This window comes from Myodes glareolus, chromosome 6 (genome assembly GCF_982192425.1).
Source record: "Myodes glareolus chromosome 6, mMyoGla1.1, whole genome shotgun sequence".
Classification (NCBI taxonomy): domain Eukaryota; kingdom Metazoa; phylum Chordata; class Mammalia; order Rodentia; family Cricetidae; genus Myodes; species Myodes glareolus.
In genome coordinates, this window is record NC_142031.1 from 19,225,657 (window position 1) to 19,249,385 (window position 23,729).

Sequence of the window (23,729 nt, forward strand, 5' to 3'; positions counted from 1 at the left end):
GTACCCATCCACTGCGCTCAAGTCACCTTCACCGTGCTTCCTATTGCTCTAGTGTAGTTGCTGTGGTTGTGAGTCTCTCCATGAGCCTGCTTTACAAATTAAGCTTTATCACAGGTGTGTAGCACACCAGAGCATCTGATTGCACCTGAGGTTTCAGGCATCTTCTGAATACGACACTATCAACTTCACACTTGCAAAAGCATTCCAAAAAAAAAAAAAAAAAAGACAGAAGCATCTCATGATGTTTAAGTAAGTTTACTATTTCACGTTGGGATGCAGTCCCAGCTTCCCTTGGCTGCACGCAGCTCGTGGGTCCCAGCAGGACAGGGGTCTGGGGTCTTGGACTCCTCCCTGGAGGATAAGGTTGGGGAAATGCTGCGGTCATTGTTCTTTGCCATTGCTTGTGAAGCAGGTGACTTGGAGACTCACCTTTCTCAGGGTGGGACAGGGCACAGCAGGCAGAGCTGGAGATTTTTCAGGTTATGGGGCAGGGGAGGGTTCCCAGGAAAGCCAAGCTCACCCGAGACATGGTGGAACTTTGACATCCTGCCTTCTAGCAGGACCCAACCCAGCCGTAGGCCTGGGGTGCCAGGGGAGGAGTGTGTGTGGTGACCCCAGAGGGGCCCCCAGATGGCTCCTCCTTAGACACTCCTGCTTCTCCCTTGTTTTTTTGTTATGGTTGCCACATGCATAGCTCTGGGAGCTGGCAGCCAGTTTATGGCCTCCCATAAAAGCGTCTCCACATCTCTGGGTGCACTGACCAAGTCAGAACAGGCCCGCCGTTCTTTTTACTCATAAACAAAGGAGAGGCAGTTAACCTTTGGTTAGAGATACTGGGTCAGTGACCTCGGAGGGAGGTTAAATATTAATGGCATACAGATAAGAGCCCCACCTGTCAACCTGTGCCATTAAGGGAGTGAGGCGGGGAGGAGAAGGGGAAACACAGGTGAGGACAGTGGAAGGACACGGTGTACTTCTGGAAGGCCACCATGACGCAGATGGAGTTTGGTGCTGTGTCTCAGAAATTGGGGGCAAGAAGGTGATGGGGAGGGCACCTATCTCTCAGGAACGCTTTTAGGGGCCCTTTCTTCTCTGTGTTCGGTCAGACCCAACCCCCAAGAATTTCAACAGGGTGGAGAGCATCCACTCTTGATACAAAAGGCCCTGTGTTTGAGGGCGAACTCCACGGCAGAGCCTTGGGTAGGCCCAGGTCTTGGGTTCCTCCTGGTGAGGCCCGTCTGAGATGAGCGTGGTCTAGTGGCCATGACTTCCTGACAGCAGAGGGTAAAAGATGTTTCCTGTCCTTGGGTACAGGCATGGGATGAGGGGGCCAGGGTGGCGCCGTACCGCCACTGTGTTATGAGATGGGGCAGACAGGCCTGGGGCTCCCTCCATGCCAAGTAGGCCCCGTGATGGCCTCTGTCCAAACTACTTCCACCTACAACCTCAAAGAGAAGGCTCTGTGCCATCTGTTGCCTCTGGGCATGGTTCCAGAAAGCCCATGTAGAGACTCCTCCTGTCTGCCCTAGATAGCCCAGTCCTTGCCTACAACAGTCTCTTTCCCACGAGAAGACGCCCATGAGCCAACATGAATGGGAGGAGGCCCTCCCTTGTGTTTTCAGATTAAGAAAAAAAAAATCCTAGCAGAAGACAGTGACCATGTATTGGGCCCTGCCACAAAGCACCTTCCAGACATTAATGTCATCCTTGGCACCACCTTGTAAGGAGAACGTGACGATCCCTGTTTCACTGACGAGGAAGCTAAAGCCTGAGCTAGCTAATTCACTTGTCATATAGATGACAGACAGGTGGAGAGGCTGGAGTGTGAGCCCAGGCGTGCGTGCTGAGATTCTAAAGCCTCTGGGTTTCATGGTCCCATTCCCGTTCAAATGCTTTACTCTGGACCACTGCCCGCAGAAGAGTTTTGTGCGACACCCCCTTCATCTTATGATGGACTAACGGGCCATTCCAGGGTGAAGCCTCCCACAGAAAAGCAAAGAAGGGACCGGTGGCAGGGAGTGAGCCCTTAGCCACACTCTGCCTGGAAGTCTTGCCACAGTGCTGCCTCTGGCCTTGGGGGAAGCGCCGGGTGTGCTGGGCCCCCTGGCTTCCAATCCAAGCTATTTCAGAGAAGGTGGATGCCTCACCCTTGGTTAAATTAGATTAGAGAGCTTGCCACAAAGCAAGTAAAGATAGGCAGCCTCCAGCCCAATGTCCTAGGAGCTGAGGGGTGGAGTGGCACGGGTCCCCAGGAGGGTCTCCTGCATTACCCAGCTCCATCTGTCTTACCTGCTGGGCTCTGTGGCACAGGCCATTTGCGTATGCTGTCCGCCTGTCGTCTCTCCCTTAGAGCCTTCACCGTACATTCGTGGTCCCACTTGGGGCCCAAGTCTTCCTTTTGCTGGCTCTCACACCAGGGTACCCACCTGGGGCTGGGCCTTAAAGCCTGTGGGTGTGGGGTTGTTAGCGGGGGTCAGGCTGGAGGGTGCCCAGGCCTGCTCGCTTTGATCTCCCTTCAGGATTCCCATTGCACAGTCAGGGCCAAGCCTTTGAAAAGAGAGTCCAGTTCTGTGGGCTGCTCCAGCTCAGACACCGCAGCACTGGGCTCAGTCTCAGCCTCCAGACCTTCGTCCTTGGGACACATGAGGGAGTCCAGCAGACCCCAGGGACTTGGTCCCTGGTCGGAGAGGGAACATGAGAGGGAATGGGTGTGCAAAGGGAGGGAGACAGGGTGGCCCTCGATCTGGACCGAGGACAGGAGGGATAATGCCCCCTTCAGGTACCCTGGTGTCTCTGGTTCACCACTGTGCAGTGCCTGAAAGTCAGGCCCTCTGTCTGTGCAAAACCCCAGAGGTGGGGGCAGTGATTTTGGTCTCTTTACCTCCTTGTCAGCCAAGGAGGTGACTCCCTGCAGAGAAAGGTCCCCTGGGAGACTGCTTTCAGCAAGTGTGTCTTCTTGGAGCTGACCTTTGGACTTGAGGTGTTTGGGACTGGAGAGGACCTCAGGAGTGGAGTCTTGGCCAGTGTCTTCCCCACACACAGCATAGGAAGCAGGCCAGCTATCCAGAACGCCCTGCGCGTTATAGGTGGAAGGCTGGGTCTTCATCAGCTGCTGCGGCGAGTAGACCAGAGTTTTGGCATCAGAGGCTGTCTGAGGTGCATAGGAAGGAGTCTGGACCTCAGTGACAGCCTTTGGGACATAGGACGGTGGGGACAAAGTCTGCTGAGATGGCACGTTGGTGGGCCGGAGGATGGAGGTATCTGACTGCCCTATGTAGGTGACCTCAGGCAGGTTGTGCCGCTGTGTAGCTCCAGGCTGCTCCCTGTGCCCGGAGAGCAACACTTGAGAGTACTGGATGGGCTGAGTGAAGCTGCCCGGACCACGGAGGTCCAAGATAGGGATCAGCACATGCTCCTGGATGAATCGTAGGGGCTGGAAGGTCAGGACACGCTGGACGTTCTGTGGGAAGACAAGAATCCACCCTTCAGCACATGTCCTGCTTTCTTTTCTTTTTTTCTTATGATATTGTACATGACGTGTGTGCTCATGGGTGCTTGAGTGTGTGTGCACGCACATGTGTGGGGAAGCCAGAGACCGACACCTAGTATCTTTGGTCATTCTTTATCTTCTATATCAAGGCAGGATATTGATAATGAACCCAGAGCTCATTAATGTGGTGGGTCTAACTAGCCACCTTGATCTGAGAATCCCACATCTTTGCCTCTAGGGCACTAGATTTATGGGTGGGCTGCCACACCCTCCAAGCATGTATGTGAATTTGGGGATCCTAATTCTGATCTTCATGTTCACATAGCAAGTGCTTTATCCACTAAGCCATTTTTCCAGTCCCATGTTCTGTTTTGTGATATGGATACACAAGGACCTCTGTGCAGGTTGTCAAGGCACTGGGCGGGGGGTGTCCATTCAAGATGTAACTCATCCCTGCCCACAGAGTTCCCTCCAAAAGCACCCAGCCTCTGAGACAGCTCATGCTAGAGAGGCTGATGTACAAAGACCTTGAGTTTCAGGTGAACCTGGGCTCCATCGTGAGACCACGTTTTAAAAAACCAAGGCCTACAAGTATATGGATGCTGTGGTCTGTAAGGTCAAGGTTACACCTGGTCGAGTAACTTAGGATCTCCTTGCTCCAGGTGATTGACAGCCCAGGAAGTAGATGGTCCAGATTTTGGGCTTCCTCAAGGCTGTGGCTTGCATGGCTATGAGGGACTGAGGTGGAAAAGGTTGGTGATGCGGGAAGGACTGGAAGAGGTTGAGAGACAATAAATCGCCAGGACTGTGACACTCTGCAAAATGCCATCTGAGGCCCCCAGATGGAGAGTTGGCTCCAGAGTCACGCTGACCAGCCGGAGGCTGTGATGGTGACCTTGCTGCTATAGCAGAGGCTGGGCTCACAGCCAGGTGGGGCCGCTGATGGGATGTGTTGACTCTCTAGGGACTCAGTGCTAAAACCAGGTGTCGGTATTTGAAATTAGAGAGCTCATGTTACAATCTGAAGCCTGATTCTCATGAGAAAAAAAAAAAAGTGGCAGTGGGTGGCCTTGCAGGGTAGAGCAGGGGTTTTTTGTTTAGTTTTGAATTTTGTTGTTGTTGTTTTGAGACAGGGTCTCTCTATGCAGCCCTGGCTGACCTGGAACTTGCTATGTAGACCAGACTGGCCTTGAACTCACAGAGATCCTCTTGCCTCTGTCTCTTGAGTGCTGGGATTAAAGATGTGCGCCACAGTATGACTGACTGGTTTTGTTTTCTTGAGGCAGGGCTTTATGTAGCCCAGGCTAGCTTTGAACTTGATCTATAGCCAAGGATAACCTAGAGTTTCTCCTGATTCCCCTTCCGTGAGTGCTGGGATCACAGCACTGGGAGTCAAACCCAGGGTCTCGTGCATGCTGGGGCAGCACTCTGCCAACTGAGCTGCATCCCCAGCCCCTGTTACATGTTGTGAGACAGGCTGTCACTCACTCTGTAGCTAAGGATGAGCTTGAAATCCCAGTCCCCTGCCTCCATTTTCTGAGTGCTGGGATAACCATCAAAACCAGCAAAAATTCAAAAATCTGAATTTTTGATTTATTTCTTTGCTTTTTTTTTGTTTTTTGATCTTTTTCTTGGTTGGTGGTGAGGGTAGGTTTGTCAGATAAAATCTCACTAAGCATCTCAGTCTGACCTGGACCTTGAGATTCTTCTGTATCAGCAGCACCCGTAGACCTGGGGTTACATGACTGCACCCACGCACTGAACTTTTACTTTCAATGTTCTGCAGCCTTATAGAGTCCCACTGCTCAGCCCCTGATGTTCCCCAGGACCTGCATTCCCATCTGGCCCTGATGCTTTCAAGCCATAGGGCACCCCCTTTTCAATCCTACTGCCCAGACCGTACACCTTCTTCACACACCCTGAACCTGCTGAACCCTCTTTATAACCCAACCTGCTTTGAGGCAGAACTTTGCATTGTTTAGGGGCCTCCCCTGTCCTCTGGGCCTTGGAGGGTCTCCCCAAGATACCCCTCTCTAGCCCCAGGAGGGATACTCACCAGGGAGTTAGGAGGCACGGGTGGCTTGGTGACATATTTGTAGCCTAGATAGCAGAGCAAGCCGACGAGGAAACCCATGGAGAAGAGCAGGGCACCGGAGAAGGAGTAGGCCCACGTCCGGTCTGCAGAAGAGGACAGAGAAAGACTGTGTGAGGCTTGGAGACCTCTGGGCTCCGTCCTGAGCAAAATCGATGTGACCCTCACAGTTAAGATAAGTTCTTCACCACCTTCAAGGGCAAAATATATTTCTAGGGATGTAGCTCAGTTGGTGAAGGGCTTGCCCAGCTCTCCCAAAGCCCTGGGCGCACTAGAGCACCGTGTAAGCAGGGTGCAGGCCTGAAGTCTCGGCATCCGGGAGGCAGAAGTCGATCAGATGTTCAAGGCAACCCTTGGGTACAGGGTGAGCTCAAGGCTGTTTTGGCTACGTGAGACCTTGCCTTAAAAACCAAAGTGAGACGTAGGGAAGGCCTCTCTTCAGGTCTCTTTCCTCAGTGTGGTTCCAACTCATACAGCCAGGGGCCTCAACTGCCTGCTGATGTCCCAGCCCACACGGCCAGCTCATTCAGACCCCGCATCTAGACACTTTCTGGTCACTCTCTGAACCAATCATCTGTATGTGAGCTGACATCTTCCTTCAGCAGGTGAGCCTGGTCAGGATGCAAGCTCCGTTATAGGCACGGGGACTTCCAAGTGTCTGCTATTCAGAGTGTGCTTTAGAAGGGTTCTAGAATGGTTCTCAACCCAGGGGTCACAAACAGGGGTCAACGAAGACCCTCATTTACATTACGATTCATAACAGTAGCAAAATTAGTTATGAAATAGCAGCAGAAATAACCTTATGGTTGGGGGTCACCACGACATGAGGAACTGTAATTAAGGGTCACAGTGTTAGGGAGGTTGAGGACCACTGTTGTGGAAGGTCCAGACGGATCTGTCACTGTTGCTAGGGGCTTCTTTGCATGTGTCAGAGGAAGAGCTTCTGGAAGGAGGACAGTGAGCAGGCAGGGTCCCACTGGCTAGGATCTGTGGGGGTCAGAGGGTAGATTGAGAAAAACCCATCCCCTGTCTCTGGCATTGGTGGAGGACCCTGTGGGGCACCGAGCCCCTGAGAAGTGAAAGAGGCAGAGTACTGAGACTCTGTCCCTGTGCTGTCCTGTGGTCAGTCTGAGTGGCACTTGTGAAAAGCTGGGGAGGCAGAGGCTGGTGAAAGCTCCGGTGACCAGCTGTTTACATTATCTGGGGTCCTGGCCCCCCACATTGCCTCCTTTCCTTCATGACCCATGCCCCCTGTGGCCCCAGCTGACTTCAGTGAGGGAGTCCATTACCAGATATTGTAGAGATCTCAGAACCTTGATTTCCAGCCTCCTCCAACCTGGGGCCTTGGGGGATCTGGGCCAGCCTGAAGTCACGGGCTGGCCCCTGTCACTGCTACAGGGAATGACGTGAACGCCTCTACACTGTGCCCAGTGTTAGTGGGAAGCCATCACTCTTTGTACCAGGACAAGACGGGAACATGGACATCCTCGGCCTGATAGCTTTCCGTATGTCATTTCACCCATGTGGGGGCAGGGTGAGAAAATGGCAACCTGAAGATGAGGAGCAGGGACCTTAGGGGTTCATTTTGCTATCAACGAATGAGCATCCTTCCTACTGTGCAGCCCTCTCTGCTCCAGCATCTTTGTAACAGTTGCCTGCACACCCAGGCTCTCCCAGCAAATCACCAGAACACACAGAAGGACCGGGATGCTCTCCTCTTCTAGGGCAACAAGGATGAGACCCAGAGAGGTTCAGTGACCTGCCCAGGGTCAGACAGCTCCCCAGCAGAAGAGTACCGACTCCGGAGCGCATCCCCGCAGACAATGTACAATTATGCCTCATTTGTAAAATATACGAGGTGAGACAACTTTGAGACCCCTTTCCCCCACCAACATGCTGGGATGATATTTTGTAGCTCTCAGGCATCCTGAGGAAATAAAGATTCTGGAATCTGGGGAGAGGCCAAACCTAGACTAAGGTCAAGGGTGGGATGGTTTCACTCTGGAATGGAGACGCAGGGCCAGCCTGCAGCAGAAGGGGCTAGCTGTACACTAGACTGTAAGGTGACGGTTAGCGTCAGGCAAAGCTAACTGGGTTCACTGATCAGCTGTGTAGCCATGGACAAGTTACTTAACCTCTCTGAGTCAGAGTTCCTCCTGTATAAAATGAGGATTATGCTACCAACATTTTTTTTGGGGGGGGTTGTTTTAAAAATTAAGTAATATATGCAATCATGAAGATGAAAGACTGTGTAAAGCATCTGGCATGCCGGCGACGGAGTTATTTGTAATGGCTGGTAGGGTTTGTAATATACTTTGCTCTTTAAGGAGCAAACATTTTAGATCCATTGGCAAGAAACACCCAAGAACAGCAAGCTTCATATGAAAGCAGAGATGATCTCAGGTGAAAGTGGTGTATGCCTGTCATCTCAAGAGGCTGAGGCAGGAAGATCAGGAACTGGAGGCTAGCCTGGGCTACAGAGGGAAACCCTGTCTTAAAACATAACATAAAGAAAGCCAAATCTAAGCAAAACCTAGTGTGACATTGCGAACCAGCTCATGTGAGGTCAAGCCCACAGGCTGGTGGTTGAGGAGGGGCCCGGCTGCAGTCCAGAAGCAGGGTGGGGTGGGGTGCCTGGGGACAGGTGAAGCATATCCAGCGAGGTTGGGGTGAAGGTCAAAGATCACATTATACACGCCCCAGCTTGGCACCCACAGAGTGGCTTCTGTTCCTAGCCTCCTGCTTGCCAGGTTCTATTCTGGTACCCGGGTCCCTCACGAAGGAAGGGCATGCCCCGTGCCTTCGGCCAGGGCTGGCTGTCCTCCAGCCCTGTCTCTTGCCAGATAATAATGCCCTGGGATTCAGGCAGAGAAGCCAGCCTCTTGCAGGTTCTGAAGGGTTGAGTTTCCGGAAAAAGCTAAGGACGGGGACCATTTTAATCAGTTGTCCAGTTCCAAAGTGAGTTCTGAAGGAGACTACAGTTGGCGGAAGTCACCTGAACATGACGGGTTCGGGCGGGCCCCATCCTCACAGTCAACCCCGCCCACTGACGTCACTGTCCTGCTCTACCTAGCAGCTTGAAGCATCACATCTCTTACATGATTCCGACCAAAGAGCAGATGTACCGCAGTTTTTGTTAGCTTGCTTCCCATTGCTGGGGATGAAACTCCAGACTTGGCCTGTGCTCTCCCTCTGAGCCGTAACCGGAGTCCTGAGAACGTGCTAGAGGAAGTGGGCGTGCCTCTGTCTCCCCGAGAAGAAACATGGCGGGTAGAACAGACCGGAGTCCTGAGAACGTGCTAGAGGAAGTGGGCGTGCCTCTGTCTCCCCGAGAAGAAACATGGCGGGTAGAACAGAGTCACTGGATTTGGGCCTCATTTCATCCTTCACTTCTTGTGTGACTTTGGGTAAATGATGTTACCACTCTCAACCTGTTTCCTCTTCTGTAGAATGAAAGTGATTAAAGCACCCCCCCACCCCGACTGTGCAGGAGTCAGGAGTCAGGGTCCCTGGTCCGCTTAGCAGAAATGCAAGCCGTTATTGCCATTACAGTTCGCTGGCTTGGAAGATACTGAGGATCAGTTTGTCCTTCCTGTCCCCACCCCTGCACACCTCCTCCCCGAGTTTATGCTCCTTGAGTTGATAATTTATATATGCTTTGCCAGAGTTTACACAAAGCTGGGCCAGGGAAAAGAAATCCAGGCGTTGGCTAAGGGTGGTGATTAAACATTCACTAAGTGGACCCATTAGACAGCTCAGCTGTGGATGAACAAAGATCATTCTTAATAGGACACCACCAATCTCCAAGGGTTCTCAGAGTACTGCCAAGCATCCCCTTGGTTACAGGGAGGAAGAAGGGGGATTAATCTGGGCACTCGGGAATCTTCCCCCACGGCCTCAGCTGAACTCACCAGGCAACGTCTTCACTTGGCACACGAAGGGGGCGCTCTTCTTGGACCACATTGGAGCCAAAATTGTGATGGACCCGAGGAACTCTGTGTCGGGAGTCAGGCCAAGGAACTCATATTCTCTCTGTTTGCCTTCAAGGTGCTGAAATGGATAGAGAACCCAGTGTAATTGCACACACACACACACACACACACACGTGCACACACGCACCATGCGTGCACACAGACACGCCTCTCTTCATTTCTCTTCCTGACACTCAGATGACCCCATCAGCCAGCCTGACTGGGCAGCTCAGCTGGTGGCTCTTCATTCTGCTCCCCCATAGTCTTTTATCCCCAATTCAGCCCTCAAGCTCTCTGAACCTCCCTCGTAGCACCTGGTCTGTCACGTCTCCTCTAGGAAGCCTGCAGCTCTCAGCTGCTGTGGTAACAGGGTGATTGCCGCCACCATGCCTACCTCCCCCTCCCCCCTCCATCATCAACCCTGCCCTCTCCCCACTCCTATGTTCCTCCACCCTCTGCTCCTCCTGCCCTGCTCTCCCCAGCCTGGGCTCTGCAGTAGCCCCTGACTACTCACTCATCTCTGGCTTGGTCCCCATTCAAAGCACATTCTTCTTGGTGCCACCATGATCTTGTTCCAGAGATTCGACTGTCTGACCATATTCAGAAGGCAACATCCTGGTCAAACCCAATCTCCAGCCCCCTGGCCCAGGGCTCTGCCCTCCCCTCATGGCCCTTCCTCTCTCCTTTCTCCTCTCTCGGCTTTCTATTTTCTGTGTATGAAAAGCCTTCTCTGACATATGTTCCTGCCACCACCAATTCTGCCCAAGTACAGGGTGCCAGCCACCCCCGACCAAGTCCTCCCGAGCCGTGAGCCCCAGAGTGAATTCTTCCCTTTAAGCTCTCCTGTCAGGTGCTTTATCATTCGATGAAAAGCAGTGAATAAAACGACCAAAACGGAAAAAAAAAATAACTGTTTAAAGGTGCTGGAGAGCAGGCAACAGAGGGAGCGCTGCGAGGTGAGGAAGGAATAATGGCGACCAAGTCTTGTATCCTGAAGGCAGATTCCTACCTACACTTTATGGGGCGGCTAAAGCCTAGAGGCTATGCCATTTTGATGACTGGAACAACCAGAGGACAGAGTCTGGGGTGATCACAGTGGCTGGAAAATGAGGGGCAAACCAGAGACAGGAACACTGTGTGGAGGTGGCCCAGGTTCTCTGTGTGAACTCAGCTCTACCCCTGGATGCCTTCACATACACACTGCATGTGTGAGGCAGCCTCCATGCCTAAATGAATGTAAAAGACTGAAATGGAGATACCCAAGCATGAAGTCCAGCTGAGGTAATGCCAAAACACCACAGAAAGTTGGGCGTGGTGGCAGTCGGGAGGCAGACGTAGGAGAATTGCTGTCAGTTACAAAATCAGTTCCAGGCTAGCCTGGGTTATAGTGGGAGACTTACACACAAATAACCAAACAACAAGATCCACCCCTGCACAAAAGAACAAAGTCAAATCTACACCCTTTAGAGGTTATCACACAACCCAGAGTCCCTTCAACGTGGCATTGATAATATCCAGCACACATTACAAAACATCCAATGAAAGCAACCGTGACCCAGCATGACCAGAGCGTTGGGCGTCACATACAATAATTTTGAATCAGCTGTAAAATTGTGCTCAAGGATGTAAAAGAAAATAAGTTCATCATAATGAGGGTGGGTGAGATGGCTCAGCAGGTAAAGGTGCTTGCCGCCAAAACTGGGGATCTGAGTTCAGTCCCTGGGATCCACACGGAAGAAGGAGAGAACCAAGTCCTGCGCATTGTCCTCTGACCTCCACACATGTGCTGTGACATATGCATGTTCCACATGTGCACACATACACAAAATAAACCTCACAAAGAATACTCTGTCACAATAGTGTCTGTATAAATGCATTTTAAATATAAAAACACAGGTTAAAGAAAAATGGATATAGAAAGGCATGAGGGCTGGGTCGATAGCTCAGACATTAAAAGCTAAGGTTCACAATCAAAACTCTGAGAGTTCAGTTCCCAGCACCCATGTCAGAGCCCATCTCCCCAGTTTCTCTTTTGGGGTTCAGTATTTAAGAACACTCATTAGTCTTGCAGAATCCAGATTCAGTTCTCAGCACCCATATAATGGCTCACAACCATCCATAATTCCAGTCCAGAAGACCTGATGCCTTCTTTTGACCTCTAGGGGCATCAAGCATGCACATGATCCACAGACATAAGTGCAGTCTAAACACTCATACACAGTAAATAAATCTTGAAATACATACGCATGTATATATCACACATATTATAAGGAGACCGGAGTATCAATATCCGTGTCAGAGGAAGTAGACTTCCCCAGGCGACAGAAAGGGGGAATTCTATCATTAGAGGCCAGCTTATCAGGAAGATGTAATAACCATGCATGCATATGTTTAATAAGGGTTTCAAGATGCTTGAGAGAAAGATACACAGAACTGAGGGGAGATAATAAACTCACATCCCTAGCTGAGGAGTTAGTTCAATTAGCTAAAAGAACAACACAGCCGCCGCTCCCGTGCCCCTCCCAGCCCCCGTCGGAAGAGATACAGACGGAGCGCTCCATTAGCCTCCACTATCTAGTTGGTGTTTGTTGAACACACTACTCTGCCCTTCCAAACACACTTATTTTCTTCAGAAGCCAAGCAGATGGCAGGCCATAAAATAAACCTTCATGAGCTTAAAAAGACTAATTCAGATAGAGCAGGCTCACGGACCGCAGGGCAAATCAAATTAGAAATTAGGAACCATAAAATCTTTAGTCCAACCCAAATATTTATCAGGAGCTACTTTGATGAGGAGGCAATCTTCCGCTGTTCCCATGACAACTGTAGAATTCCTCGACCACCTGCACCCTGCAGTCCCGACGGGCTCCTCCAACTCGTCTCCACAGTCCCTCCACACCCGAGGTCCTCAAGTTTCGAGGCGAAGGAAGAGTCAGTTCCCTGTGGAATGGTCACTACAATCCAGGTCTCAGCCAGGCAGCTGCAAACTGGGAGGGCCCCCCCGATGGGTAATCTCATCAGCCTGATTGAATTGAGAGCCACTTAGGAGACTGCGAAGCTGTCTGGGTGTCTGTGAGGGTGTGCCCGGAGAAGATGGATTGCTTCTTCTCCATCCAGAAGATGGGGGTTTTGACCTAACGAATGGATCAATTCCTGGATGGGTGTGTAATCTGATGGCTTCTCTAGAAAGTGTGAGGGTTGGGGAGTGGTCTTCTGAAGGAAGGAAGTCACTGGATATGTCCTGGAAGCCTGAGTTAGGCCCTGGCCTCTTCCTGTGTCCCCTTTCTGTGATCTGCATTGCTCTGCTCTGCCACGCCCCTCCCGCCTTGCCAGCTGACACCTCTGAGACTCCTTCTGTTCCTTAAGTTGTGTCTGCCAGGGGCCCCAGAAGCTGCACTTTGAGTGATTACCCTTGGAGGTTCTGAAGCCACCCATCCGAGGCAAGTACCGAAAAATGCCTCTTGGCTACGGCCAGGGAGGCCGGCTTTGTGCTTTGGGAGGATTTGGAAGAGCTTGGGGGAATGGGATGGGTGGGATGGAGGAAGGGTGGATATGGGAGCAGGGAAGTAAATATCTTAACTAAGAGAGCCATTTTAGGGTTTGCAAGAGACTTGACTCTAGAGGGGTTTCCAGGTCCAAGGAGAGGTCCCCAGATTGTTCCTTGGGCAGCAGAGGAGAGGGTGCCTGAACTGGCCTTGTCCCATAGCTACACTGATGAGTACCTTGCATATCACCATAGAACCTTCAACTGGCGATCGATGGAGATAGAGACAGAGACCCACATTAGAGCACTGGACTTAGCTCCCAAGGTCCAAATGAGGAACAGAAGGAAGGAGAACATGAGCAAGGAAGTCAGGACCAAGAGGGGTGCGTCCACCCACTGAGACGGTGGGACTGATCTAATGGGAGCTCACCAAGGCCAGCTGGACTGGGAGTGATGGAGCGTGTGATCAAACTGGACACTCTGAATGTGGCTGGCAATGAAGTCTGACGGAGAAGCCAAGGACAATGGCACTGGGTTTTGATTCTACTGCATGGACTGACTTTGTGGGAGCCTGGTTTGTTTGGATGCTCACCTTTATAGACACGGATGGAGCGGGGAAGACCTTGGACTTCCCAGGGAACCGTGACTGCTCTTAGGACTAGAGAGGGAGGGGGAGGTGGGGAAGGGGAAGGAAAAGGGAGGCGGGGAGGAGATGGAAATTTAAAAAAAAATATAAAAAAAAGAAAAAGAAAAACACTGTACGGGGTTTTGTTTCTCTTTGGCACAACAACAAATGGAGGCCTCCAGGGTAAGTGCAGACTTCGCCCACAGCTGTGGAGCTGCTGAACCCTGACCAGCTCGGCCTCTCTGAGCCTGTGTCTTCCCGTCTCAAAGATGGAGACACTAGTTCCCACTCACGAAGCTATGACGAAGGTACGTGACTTTCTTGCATGCCTCAGAAAGTGGCATGGGCCACCCGAGAGTTTTCCACAGTCTCTTAGGTCGTGCTGAGTTGACACGCAGCCCTGCCTGTTACAATTCTTGTTTTATCCCCTCCCCCACCCACTAGGTTATTCACTCTTTGAGGGATTTTTTTTTTCAGAACTGCAGAGGAGGAAATAAACGTTTACCCAGCTGAGTCATGAATTAATGGCACACACTAGGAAGTGCACAAGATCAGATCATTTGCATATTGTCTGCCAGTTGCTGGGCTGACCTGTCCTTAGGACCCATCTTAAGCCACTCCCTACACACAGTTTCCCCAAACACTTCCAGGCTGACCCCAGGATTTTTAGACCTGAACTCCTCCTGATCCTCCTGCCTCCACCTCTGAGCTGGATGACAAGTGTACACCACCGCACTTTGTTTCTATGGTTTGGGGAACCAACACCAGAGCTTTGTGCCTGCCAGGCAAGGACTCTGCCAACAAAGCCACGGCTGCTGCCCCATGACACCAGTATTTTCTAAGGAGGGTGAATGACTGGGAGGTGGTGTCCACACCCTTAATCCCAGCCTTTGGGAGGCAGAGGCAGGCCTGGACTCCAGAGTGAGTTCCAGGACAGCCAGGGCTACGCAGAGAAACCCTGTCTCGAAAATCGACTTGTCAGAATCTTGAATGTGCTAATGAACGTGCGAGCCTAGAGAGGGAGGTCACGGCTCATGGCCCCACTAGAAATCTAGGAGCCTCCCAAGGAAGTGCCCTTTCACATAGTGCACCACTTTTGCTGAAATCAGTTCGATATTCTTGTAAGGGGAGGGGGCTCCTGCGGAGGGATGGGGCATGGCCTGTATTTACCATTTGGTAGGTGTGGTTGACACGGAGTTCTAAGCGGTAGAACAGGTCGTGGAAAATCTCCTCCAGGGTTAGCTGGTGACCATCTTCTGAGAGGATGGGCGTGAAGGTGGGGTGGATCAGCATCTGAATCGACCTCACTTTGGGAATACAGGTCACGTCTGGTGGTCTGATGGTGGCTAGGAAGGGGGAGAGAGAAAAGCTCAGGACAATTTGTGGAGCAGCAACTAACTCAACATGTGGAAAGAGAGGCCTTTGTATGGCTGGTGTCCAAGAATGAGCCTGCCCAGGGGTGACAGAGAGTGGATGGGAGGTACCCAGTGGGAAGGGCACTAGTCTTGAGTGGTGAGGCCCTTAGTTCTGCCTCGATACATCTTAGTCCTGGCATCCCCAGGGTGAGCGTGCCTGGAATACTCTTCCCCTTAGTCTGCTGCAAGGACAACTTTGGGGGTATCAGTGACTGATGAGTCCAGACAGAGTCTGAGTAATACCAGGCCCAATACTATTGCTTCTGCTCCCAAGAGTCTCTCTCTCAAGATGGAATTTTCTAAAAAACAATGTGTGGGCTGGAGAGATGGCTCAGAGGTTAAGAGCATTGACTGCTCTTCCGGAGGTCCTGAGTTCAATTCCCAGCGGCCACATGGTGGCTCACAGCCATCTGTAGTGAGATCTGGTGCCCTCTTCTGGCCTGCAGGCATACATGGAGGCTGAACATTGTGTACAAAGTAAATAAATAAATAAATAAATCTTAAAAAAAAAAAACAAACAATGTGTGTGTGTGTGTGTGTGTGTGTGTGTGTGTGTGTGTGTGTGTGTAGGCCAGAGGAGAACATTTGGTTTATTCTATATGTGTGGGTGTTGCCCCTGCATGTTTGTACATGCAATACACGTGTACCTGGTGCTCAAGGAAACTGAAGAGAGTTTTAGGTCCCCTGGAACTGAGTTCAGATGGTTGTGGGCTGCTATGTGGATGCTGGGAATTGAACCTGGGTCCTCTGCAAGAGCAACCAGTGCTCTTAATTGCTGAGCTAGCTTGCCAGCCAGAACACTGGGAGTCTTGAGTTAGGTCCTCTCACTGAACCGGAAGCTCATCATTTCAGACCTGCTTGACCCCTGAGCTCCTAGGATCTGCCTGTCTCCACACTGCAGGGATGCGGTCACAGGCAAGACACTAAGTACAACCATGCATGATTGTTTTTATTTTTACATGGGTGCTGGGATTCAAACTAAAGCCCTTATAGTTTTATAACAAGAGTTGACTGAGTCATGTTGCCAGCCCCTGTGTACTTTTTTTTTTGATAATTTGGTGATTGCTTTGACTCTTTTCTTCATGAAAATGCAAGCACACAAAATTTTTTCATCCAATTTCAGGAGTTAGTGCACCCCACTTACCCTGAATCTAATTTGCAAAACTCTAACAATGATTTGCTGTCCTCCAAGATTTAGAACATCATAGCCAAAGAACGTTTACTCCAGTGAAATTGAAAAGCGGAGCTAGAGTCGGCAAGATGGCTCAGTTGGGTAAAGGTGCTTGCCACCAAGTCTAAAGATCTGAGTTCAATCCCTGGGAACCACATGATAGAACAAAAGAACAGACTCCTGAACGTTGCCCTCTGACCTCAACACACACAGGCACACACACAGATGGACAGACAGACAGACACACACACACACGCGTACACACAGACATACATACACACACACACACACACACATACACACTGACACACAGATGGACAGTCACACACACACATGCACACACATGGGCACACAGACAGACAAACACACACAATAAATAATAAATGTAAAGAAGAAATCTTCAAAGAATAAGAAAAATGGAAATAAATGTACTCAAAAAGAAAAGGGAATCAGGATTCCACCATCGAATAGGTTGTTCCATAGCTGTGGGAAACCAGGTTGAGTAAAATGTTTCATAACACGGGCAAAGTTCAGGACACCATGATATGGAAAAAGGGTTTCCAAAACAAGAACGTGATACTAGATCAGGAGGCTGAGGCAGAATCCTCCCCCCGCCCCAACAGATGGGCCTAAGTGAGTGTCTGTGGGGCATTTTCTTGACTGTAATTGATGTAGGAGGTCCAGCCCATGGTGGGTGGTGCCATCCCTAGGCAGACAGTGAGCCTGTGAGCAAGCCGGATGGCAGCTTTCCTCCATGGTTTCTGCTTGTGTCCTTCAGTGATGAACTGTGATCTGAATATGTGAGCCTTAGATAAGCCCTTGCCTCCCGTCGGTCGGTGTTTATCACAGCAACGGAAAGCAAACTAGGACACTACTATTTTGAGATTAGACTGAGCTACAAAGTGATATCCAAGCCAGGTAGGGCTTCAGACTAAAAGCCTGTCTCAAAACACAGGGAATTGTGACTTCGTAAGTCAGCTGACGTCACCACGTGCTTAGTGTGCATAGGGTTTGGCACCTGGTATTCATTCACTTGTTCATTCATTCATCCAGTGGCTATATATGGAGCCTCTTCTATGTACCGTGCACTCCGCTAATGGCACGGAACATAGTCGGTTCCGAAGGCTGTCCTGGAGTTCACACCTTTGTCAGGGAGGTTAACAATACACATACAAGCCAACCCAGTCTTTGCTAGTTGTGGCCTGAGCTGTGAAGACTATGTGAACAGTGCACAGGGTCTCCCAGTGTCTGGGGGGGATTGGTTTTGAATCGCCTCACCAATGCATCAATCCATAGTTCTTAGTCCATTGTGTAGAGGGGCCCAGGACTGTGCTCAACCTAAATGCGTCCTCTGTCGACTGTTAACAGATAATGCCAAGTACCATGTAAGTGCCTTGTAAACAGTTGTGTGTCGCCCAGCTAGCAAGCAAGAAGAATGTGGACAGACTATGCCGATGCAATATTTTTTCCAAATATTTTTCAGTTTCATTTGGTTGAATCAGAGCACCACTGCGACGGGGAATAAATAAAGATAAAGGATAAATAAAGATCTCAGCTGGCTTTGACCAGTTGAGATCAGGCGGCCAGGGCTGGAGGCAGGGACTTTCTTTGGAGACTAAGCTGGGTTAAGCCCCCAGACCCGGGGAGGAGTATAGGCGCTGAGGCAGGAGCCAGCAGAGAATGAGATCCATTGAATATAGAGTGTTTCAACCATGGGTTGGGCAAAGGCAGGACTGGCACGGCCAAGGGAGGAATTGGATCTTATCTAAGATTTACCAGCAAAGGAAGAGATGGAGGGCTTTATATCCTGAGAGGATGGGCAAGAGGTACCAGGGGAGTGGAGACGTGAATCAGGAGCCCCTGATGTGATGATGGGGCCTCCTCTAACCTAGGAAGTTCTGAGCAGAGGTAGAGAAAAGAAACACCTCCTGGGGTGTGTCCTGGCCCGTGATGACCTTCTCTGAAAGCCAGAGACTTGCCGGGTCCCCGTCCACGCCGGAAGATCTGAGAACTCTCTCTTCACCCCAAATGCACACAGGCCATCCTCTCTCCATCCCCCGGATGTGCTGACCAGCCTGGCCCCTCCCTGAGACGTGCTTCTCCCCGCTCCTGAAGTGAGCAGACACCCTCACTTACTGTGTTGCAGTGAGCTGAAGCGGCCACTTTTCTTGACTCCTTTGCCTCCTGGGCTCACAGCTGTGACCTGGGCATAGTAAAGTTCGGTGAGGTTGCCCGTCTCCAGAGTCAGGTTGCAGGACTTCCGGGTGGTCCGTTGGCAGCCTGCCTTGGCCAGCCACTCTTTCTCTCCGTACCTGTAGGTGAGGGCAGGCAGGGTGTACAGTGAATGAATAGCTCCGCTAGGCCTGTGGTTTCGTGACGATAAGGGCATCTAGTGTTTACTCAGCATCGAGGGCACTGAGGTCAGCTCTCATAACGGTCCTTATAGGTCAGCATGTGTGTTGTGCTCATGAGAGGAAACTGTACTCAGAGGAGAAAGCCGTGGCAGTGTTTGAAGGGAGCACGTGATGACCAGACGGAACCTTGGCATGTTGAGTCCATATTCTATGATCCTTGCCACCCGGTCCTTTTTCCAAACCTGTGGGCCCTAATTCACAGGCTCAGAGACAGGCAGCTACTTGCCACTTGCTGAAGTGGCAGGGCCAAGAAAGGACCTGGGCCTTGTGAATGGGCTGAAGCCTAGAACCAGGCAGGAGGCGTGGGTGCAGCTTCTGTGGACCGAGACTCACCCATGACAACCAGCTGTTAGAACTTCACCACACAGAGGACATGCGTACTGATGGTGCCCTCTTACTGTCATTACCCACCCTTAACAAATGGGGAAACTGAGGCTTCCCTGACTGCCCAAGGCTATGTGGTTGGAGCTGGCTCTCACACGTGGAGAGTCGTCTGACTCTACTGTCTGTACCTCTGATTGTACGTAAAGGGGCAGAGCTTGGTCTGTGTGGGGACATTTGGAGTTGGGGGTATCCTGGGGATGCTGCAGAGCAGGGTCATGAGGGGATCTGTTTGGATGAGATACCTGCCTCTTATACTCCACGCTGTAGACCGTGTCCAGGGTGGTATTCGGTCCACCATCCCATATCAAGATGTTTTCAAAGTTGCTGGACTGGAATTTCACATATTGAAGGAGATCAGATGTGTCCTCAGCAGTGTGAGCTGCAGGAGACAGGAGTGGGGGTGGGGGGGGGTGAGCCAGTGGGTTTGCAGACTGAGGACCCCTCCCCCACCTTCATTCTCCAATGCTGCTCCCTGCACCCATCCATTGCTCCCTCGTTTGTGAGCCACGGTTCACACTCGACGACATCCACCATTTAAGTGTTCGGGTCAATGTCTTCTAAGATCATTCCCTTCCCTGCGCAGCTGTCACGACTACCTAATTCTAGTACGTTTTCATTATCCACAAAAGAAACTACGTCTTTGGTGGTCGCAGCCCATTCCTCCCTTCCCCCAGTTCCAGGTAATCACAAATCTGTTTTATTTTTCTTAGGGCTTTCCAATTCTGGATTTTCATGTCCTCTACGCCCTGGCTTTTCCCCGTGTCTGGCTTCTTTCCCTTAGCAGGGTTGTCAAGTTTCATCCACAGCATGCATTAGTATTTGTCTATTTTTTATGATTGGATAATATTCCGCTGTGTGGACATACCATATTTTGTTTATCTACCGCCGGTTGATGGTCATTTGCATTTACAGTTTTTACATTTTTCCACTATTTTGAACAATGCTGATATGACCATTTGTGCAAAAAAAAAAATAAGTGGACATGGGTTTCTAATCCCCTTGGGTGTGCATGTAGAGTGGATACAATTTCATATATAATTCTCTTGGGTACATATCTTGGTAGCTCTATCTTTAACTCTATCTATCTATCTATCTATCTATCTATCTATCTATCTATCAATCAATCTATTGATCGATATACCTACCTACCTACCTGCCTACCTACCTACCTACCTACCTACCTACCTATTCATTTCTCTTCTGCAGTGCTGAGGATGGAACCCACAGTCTCAGATGTTGATAGGAGAGCACTCTGCTGCTGAGCCTCAGCCTTAATTCTTAACTCTTGAGGGAATTACCACGAGGTTTCCTAAAGCGGCTACAGTGCATTGAATTCTACCCCCACTCCCAGCAGCAGCCAAACAGTCAGACTTCCTTACACCCTTGTGAATATTTACTGTCTTGTTCACTGTTCAACTCCAAGGGTGGCCTCCTTAACCTGACTTTAGAGTTCTCCAGGTAAAAGCCCCAAGACAACACGTGTGCGAAGTCAATCACTTCACACAGTAGTGGAGAAGGTTTTGTGAATTCTTTCCATGTCAGCCCACACCTACTAGCCATACTGCCTCCGTGGACAGCAAAGACACCGTCTATACTTATACCGACGCCTTACAGGGAGCAGGATGCTGACATACGGGCAGGTCACCATGGGGGAAATTGTTCAAGCAATTTGATCTCGTTTCCTTAAGTCTAGAACGGGGACAATTTGACTTACTTAGGAACAGACAAGGATGACAACAGGCACAGCTGACGCTCAGGAAGGGCGTGCCAGCTGCTGGCCGCCGGCCCAAGCCTCCCCGTGCACCGAACACTCACCCTACGAGACGGTGACTACTGCTGCTCCCATTTCATGAATGAGAAAAACTGAGGCTCACCCAGGGCTAGTGACCAGTGTCTCAGCTAGCATCTGACAGGGTCCCAGGGCTATGTGGTCTGTGAAGGTGGCCAGCACTGCATGGGATTCTGCCTGGCCTGAGAGGAAGGGAGGCGCTGGGAAAGCAGAAGCCTGGGTGAGGAGGAATGTCCTCCTCCACCTCTGCTAAGTGGGGGCGTCAGAGTCCTGGGAGGAGACCCAGTTCAAGGAGGATAGGAGGAGAGAGAAGGGACAGTAGACAGTGTGAGGAATTTGCCACAGGTGCTGGGGTCGGAGTTCAGAGACAGAACAGGGCTTAACAGGCTCGAGGCCCTGGCTTCAACCCCAGCCCCCTGAACCCCAACCCCAAACCCGAACAGAATCTGTCTGTCCATTATGGCATCTGGCTCAGGCTTTTTGCTCAACTTTGGGCAAGGAAAAGACCGGGCAGGCCTGGGTGCCCAGGGAGACCAGGGAGGGACTTGCTGCCTCGGAAGCAAAGCTCCTGTCAGTAAAGAGCCTGTGGCTTACAGACCCTTCCCCTCAGTCCTGACCCCGCCTGTGGTGAAGAAGGGGCAGATGGTGGCAGCAGAGCCTCTCTAGCTCCGGCATATGGGAAGAGCCTGGTTGGCGAGGGTGGGAAAGGGACAGGTGTGGAGCTTCGAGTGGAGGCCTTGAGGCCATCTATCTCCCCCACACCTGACTACAGTCACAAGCAGGCAGAGGGGCTTGAAGGGAGGATTCCTGGAGCCCAAGTCTACAGAATTCTTCCAAGAGGCATCTATGCACTGCAGGGGTGAGGGTGGGCAGATGACCGACCGGAACAGCCCGTCCCTCTTACTGCGGGTCCCCTGGTTACACCTCCCTGCATCTGGGTCAGCCTGGGGCAGCAGCTGTGGCAATCTTTGTTTTCCAGGCTTCCCGAAAGCCCAGACAGTAGGACCTTGGGGACAGTGTTCGAGTGTTCCCAGTGTGGTGGCTGTGCTGCTGAGCCCCGAGATATGACTAACAGTCTGATTGGATCCTGGGCTGGGCAGATTCGAGGCCAGTTCTAGAGTTCTCTGTTGGAGCTGGGTCGGAGGCTGGGACGAGAGACCAGCAGAAGTAATACAGACTTAAGCAGTGGCTTCTGGGGGGACATGGGGTGAGCCCCAAAATGGAGAGAGGGTAGATGTGAGAGAAGGCTGGGGTCTGTCTGAGTGAGCTTAGTCTCCCCTTTCGGTGGCTTAGACTCTGTTGCAGAGCAGGCTGCTACTGGGGACAGTCCTGGATGTCTAGGCTGGGAGAGGCTGGGAGCACCCCAATAAAAGAATTAAAGGGAAGCAGGGGTGGCGAGGACCTGAAGTGGGCTTCCTGACATGGGCAGAGCCCCTTATAACTTAGGGGTCCAATGAGGCTTCTCTCTTTCCTCTTCTTTCCCTCTTTAAATCCATCTGCTCCACCCCCCACACCCCCCCACCCCCGCCTCCCGCTCCCGCCTGTGCCGTTCCTACACTTCCTGGTTGAAAGTCTAAAATTGTGAAACCCGGGGAAAGGAGGAGATGTATGGTGGGGAGTCTGGCTGTCTGGCCACTTTATAAAAGACAGGTTTCACATTTGTGTGGAAAAACAATGTATCAGTTGGCGCAGGAGCTAAGGAAAAAAACCGGTATAGCCGACATCCACAGTGACCTGGAGTCAGCCCGAGAGCTGGGGTGGGAGCCTGTGTCTGCGGCTAATGTTAGGGACCAGTCACCTCACACCTCAGGCTTCTATCTGTTCCCCCACCGCCCCTTAAAGTGTCAGGAGAGCCACAGCTCCACACCACAATTTGTTGGATGTACGAGAACTTGCTTTGGGGACTAGGGGGATGCTGCTTCGAATCTCCATAGCCGGTCACAGGCAGGACTGCGAGGAAGTCCTGCTGATGCTAAGGGACCATCTGTACTGTTTGGAGAGAGGAGCCAGAGCGTTTGTCTCTTTAGGGACCGTATTCTGCACTATGCTGGACCGCTTCTTCCATCATGCCTGAGCTCCGACTTCTGAGAGAGAATCCTTGGGTTCCATTTCAGAAGAATAGACCACAGGTATGAACCCCAACACTCACTTTATCGAACTCCACAGTCATAGTCCTTAGTCTCATTTATATGGGCACCCTGGCACATTAGTGCAGCCCTCCTGACCACTCTTGGAAGGAAAGTGCTTTTTCTGGTCCATCCAGAGTGGCCTGAGGGGACAAGGACAGAGACAGTGACCTAACTCCAGCTTTGTCTAGCCTGTTGTCCCCTCCTTGGTCAGAAGCTGAACATGAAGTGTTAGCCACCCCCAGGCCAAGACTCTACCTATTGGGGGGTGGAGGCTCAGCACCCCCGGTTCAGACAGCTGGCCAATGTCTGCATACTTGAAGGTCAATTGAGTCCCTTCAGGAAGCCAGGGTCTAGGATACTCTACTATCCCCTCCAGCTACCTGGAGTAGGCTATCTCTGTCTCCAGGAAAACCCAGCACCCAGTACAGTGCCAGCGAGGAAGAAAATGAAACTCGGGGCACAAGGAGTCAAATGTGCTCCTTGGCTGTTGCTGTAGGGGGATTTGAGAACAGGTTAGGAAGCACTCACCAGTGAGGGATCCCACAGCTAGGACGGCCATGGTCAGTAGTGTCTTCATTGGGTTCCGTCAATGGCCCCTTTGGGCCTCGGCTCTGGACCCTGCAAGGAGGCTGGGCTGTGTGTGTGTGTGTGTGTGTGTGTGTGTGCGCGCGCGTGTGTGTGAAATCTTGCCGCTTTGGCAGCTGACTCCGCCCGGCGTAGGGCGGGGAGAGGAGAGCAGAGTGAGATCGAGGCAGGGGTACAAAG

General features: G+C 51.3%; 1 protein-coding gene across 1 annotated transcript; it reads right to left on the reverse strand.

Annotated features, from left to right (window-relative positions):
• Nucleotides 1-239: 239 nt before the first annotated feature.
• Il22ra1 (interleukin 22 receptor subunit alpha 1) lies at nt 240-23,633 on the reverse strand. Its single transcript, XM_087907020.1, has 7 exons — nt 23,493-23,633; nt 19,293-19,425; nt 18,385-18,560; nt 14,833-15,008; nt 9,494-9,632; nt 5,547-5,668; nt 240-3,460 (listed from the first exon to the last, which is right to left on the reverse strand). Exons 1-7 carry the CDS (start codon nt 23,539-23,541, stop codon nt 2,516-2,518), a joined length of 1,740 nt encoding a protein of 579 aa, XP_087763146.1. The 5' UTR covers nt 23,542-23,633; the 3' UTR covers nt 240-2,515.
• Nucleotides 23,634-23,729: the final 96 nt, after the last annotated feature.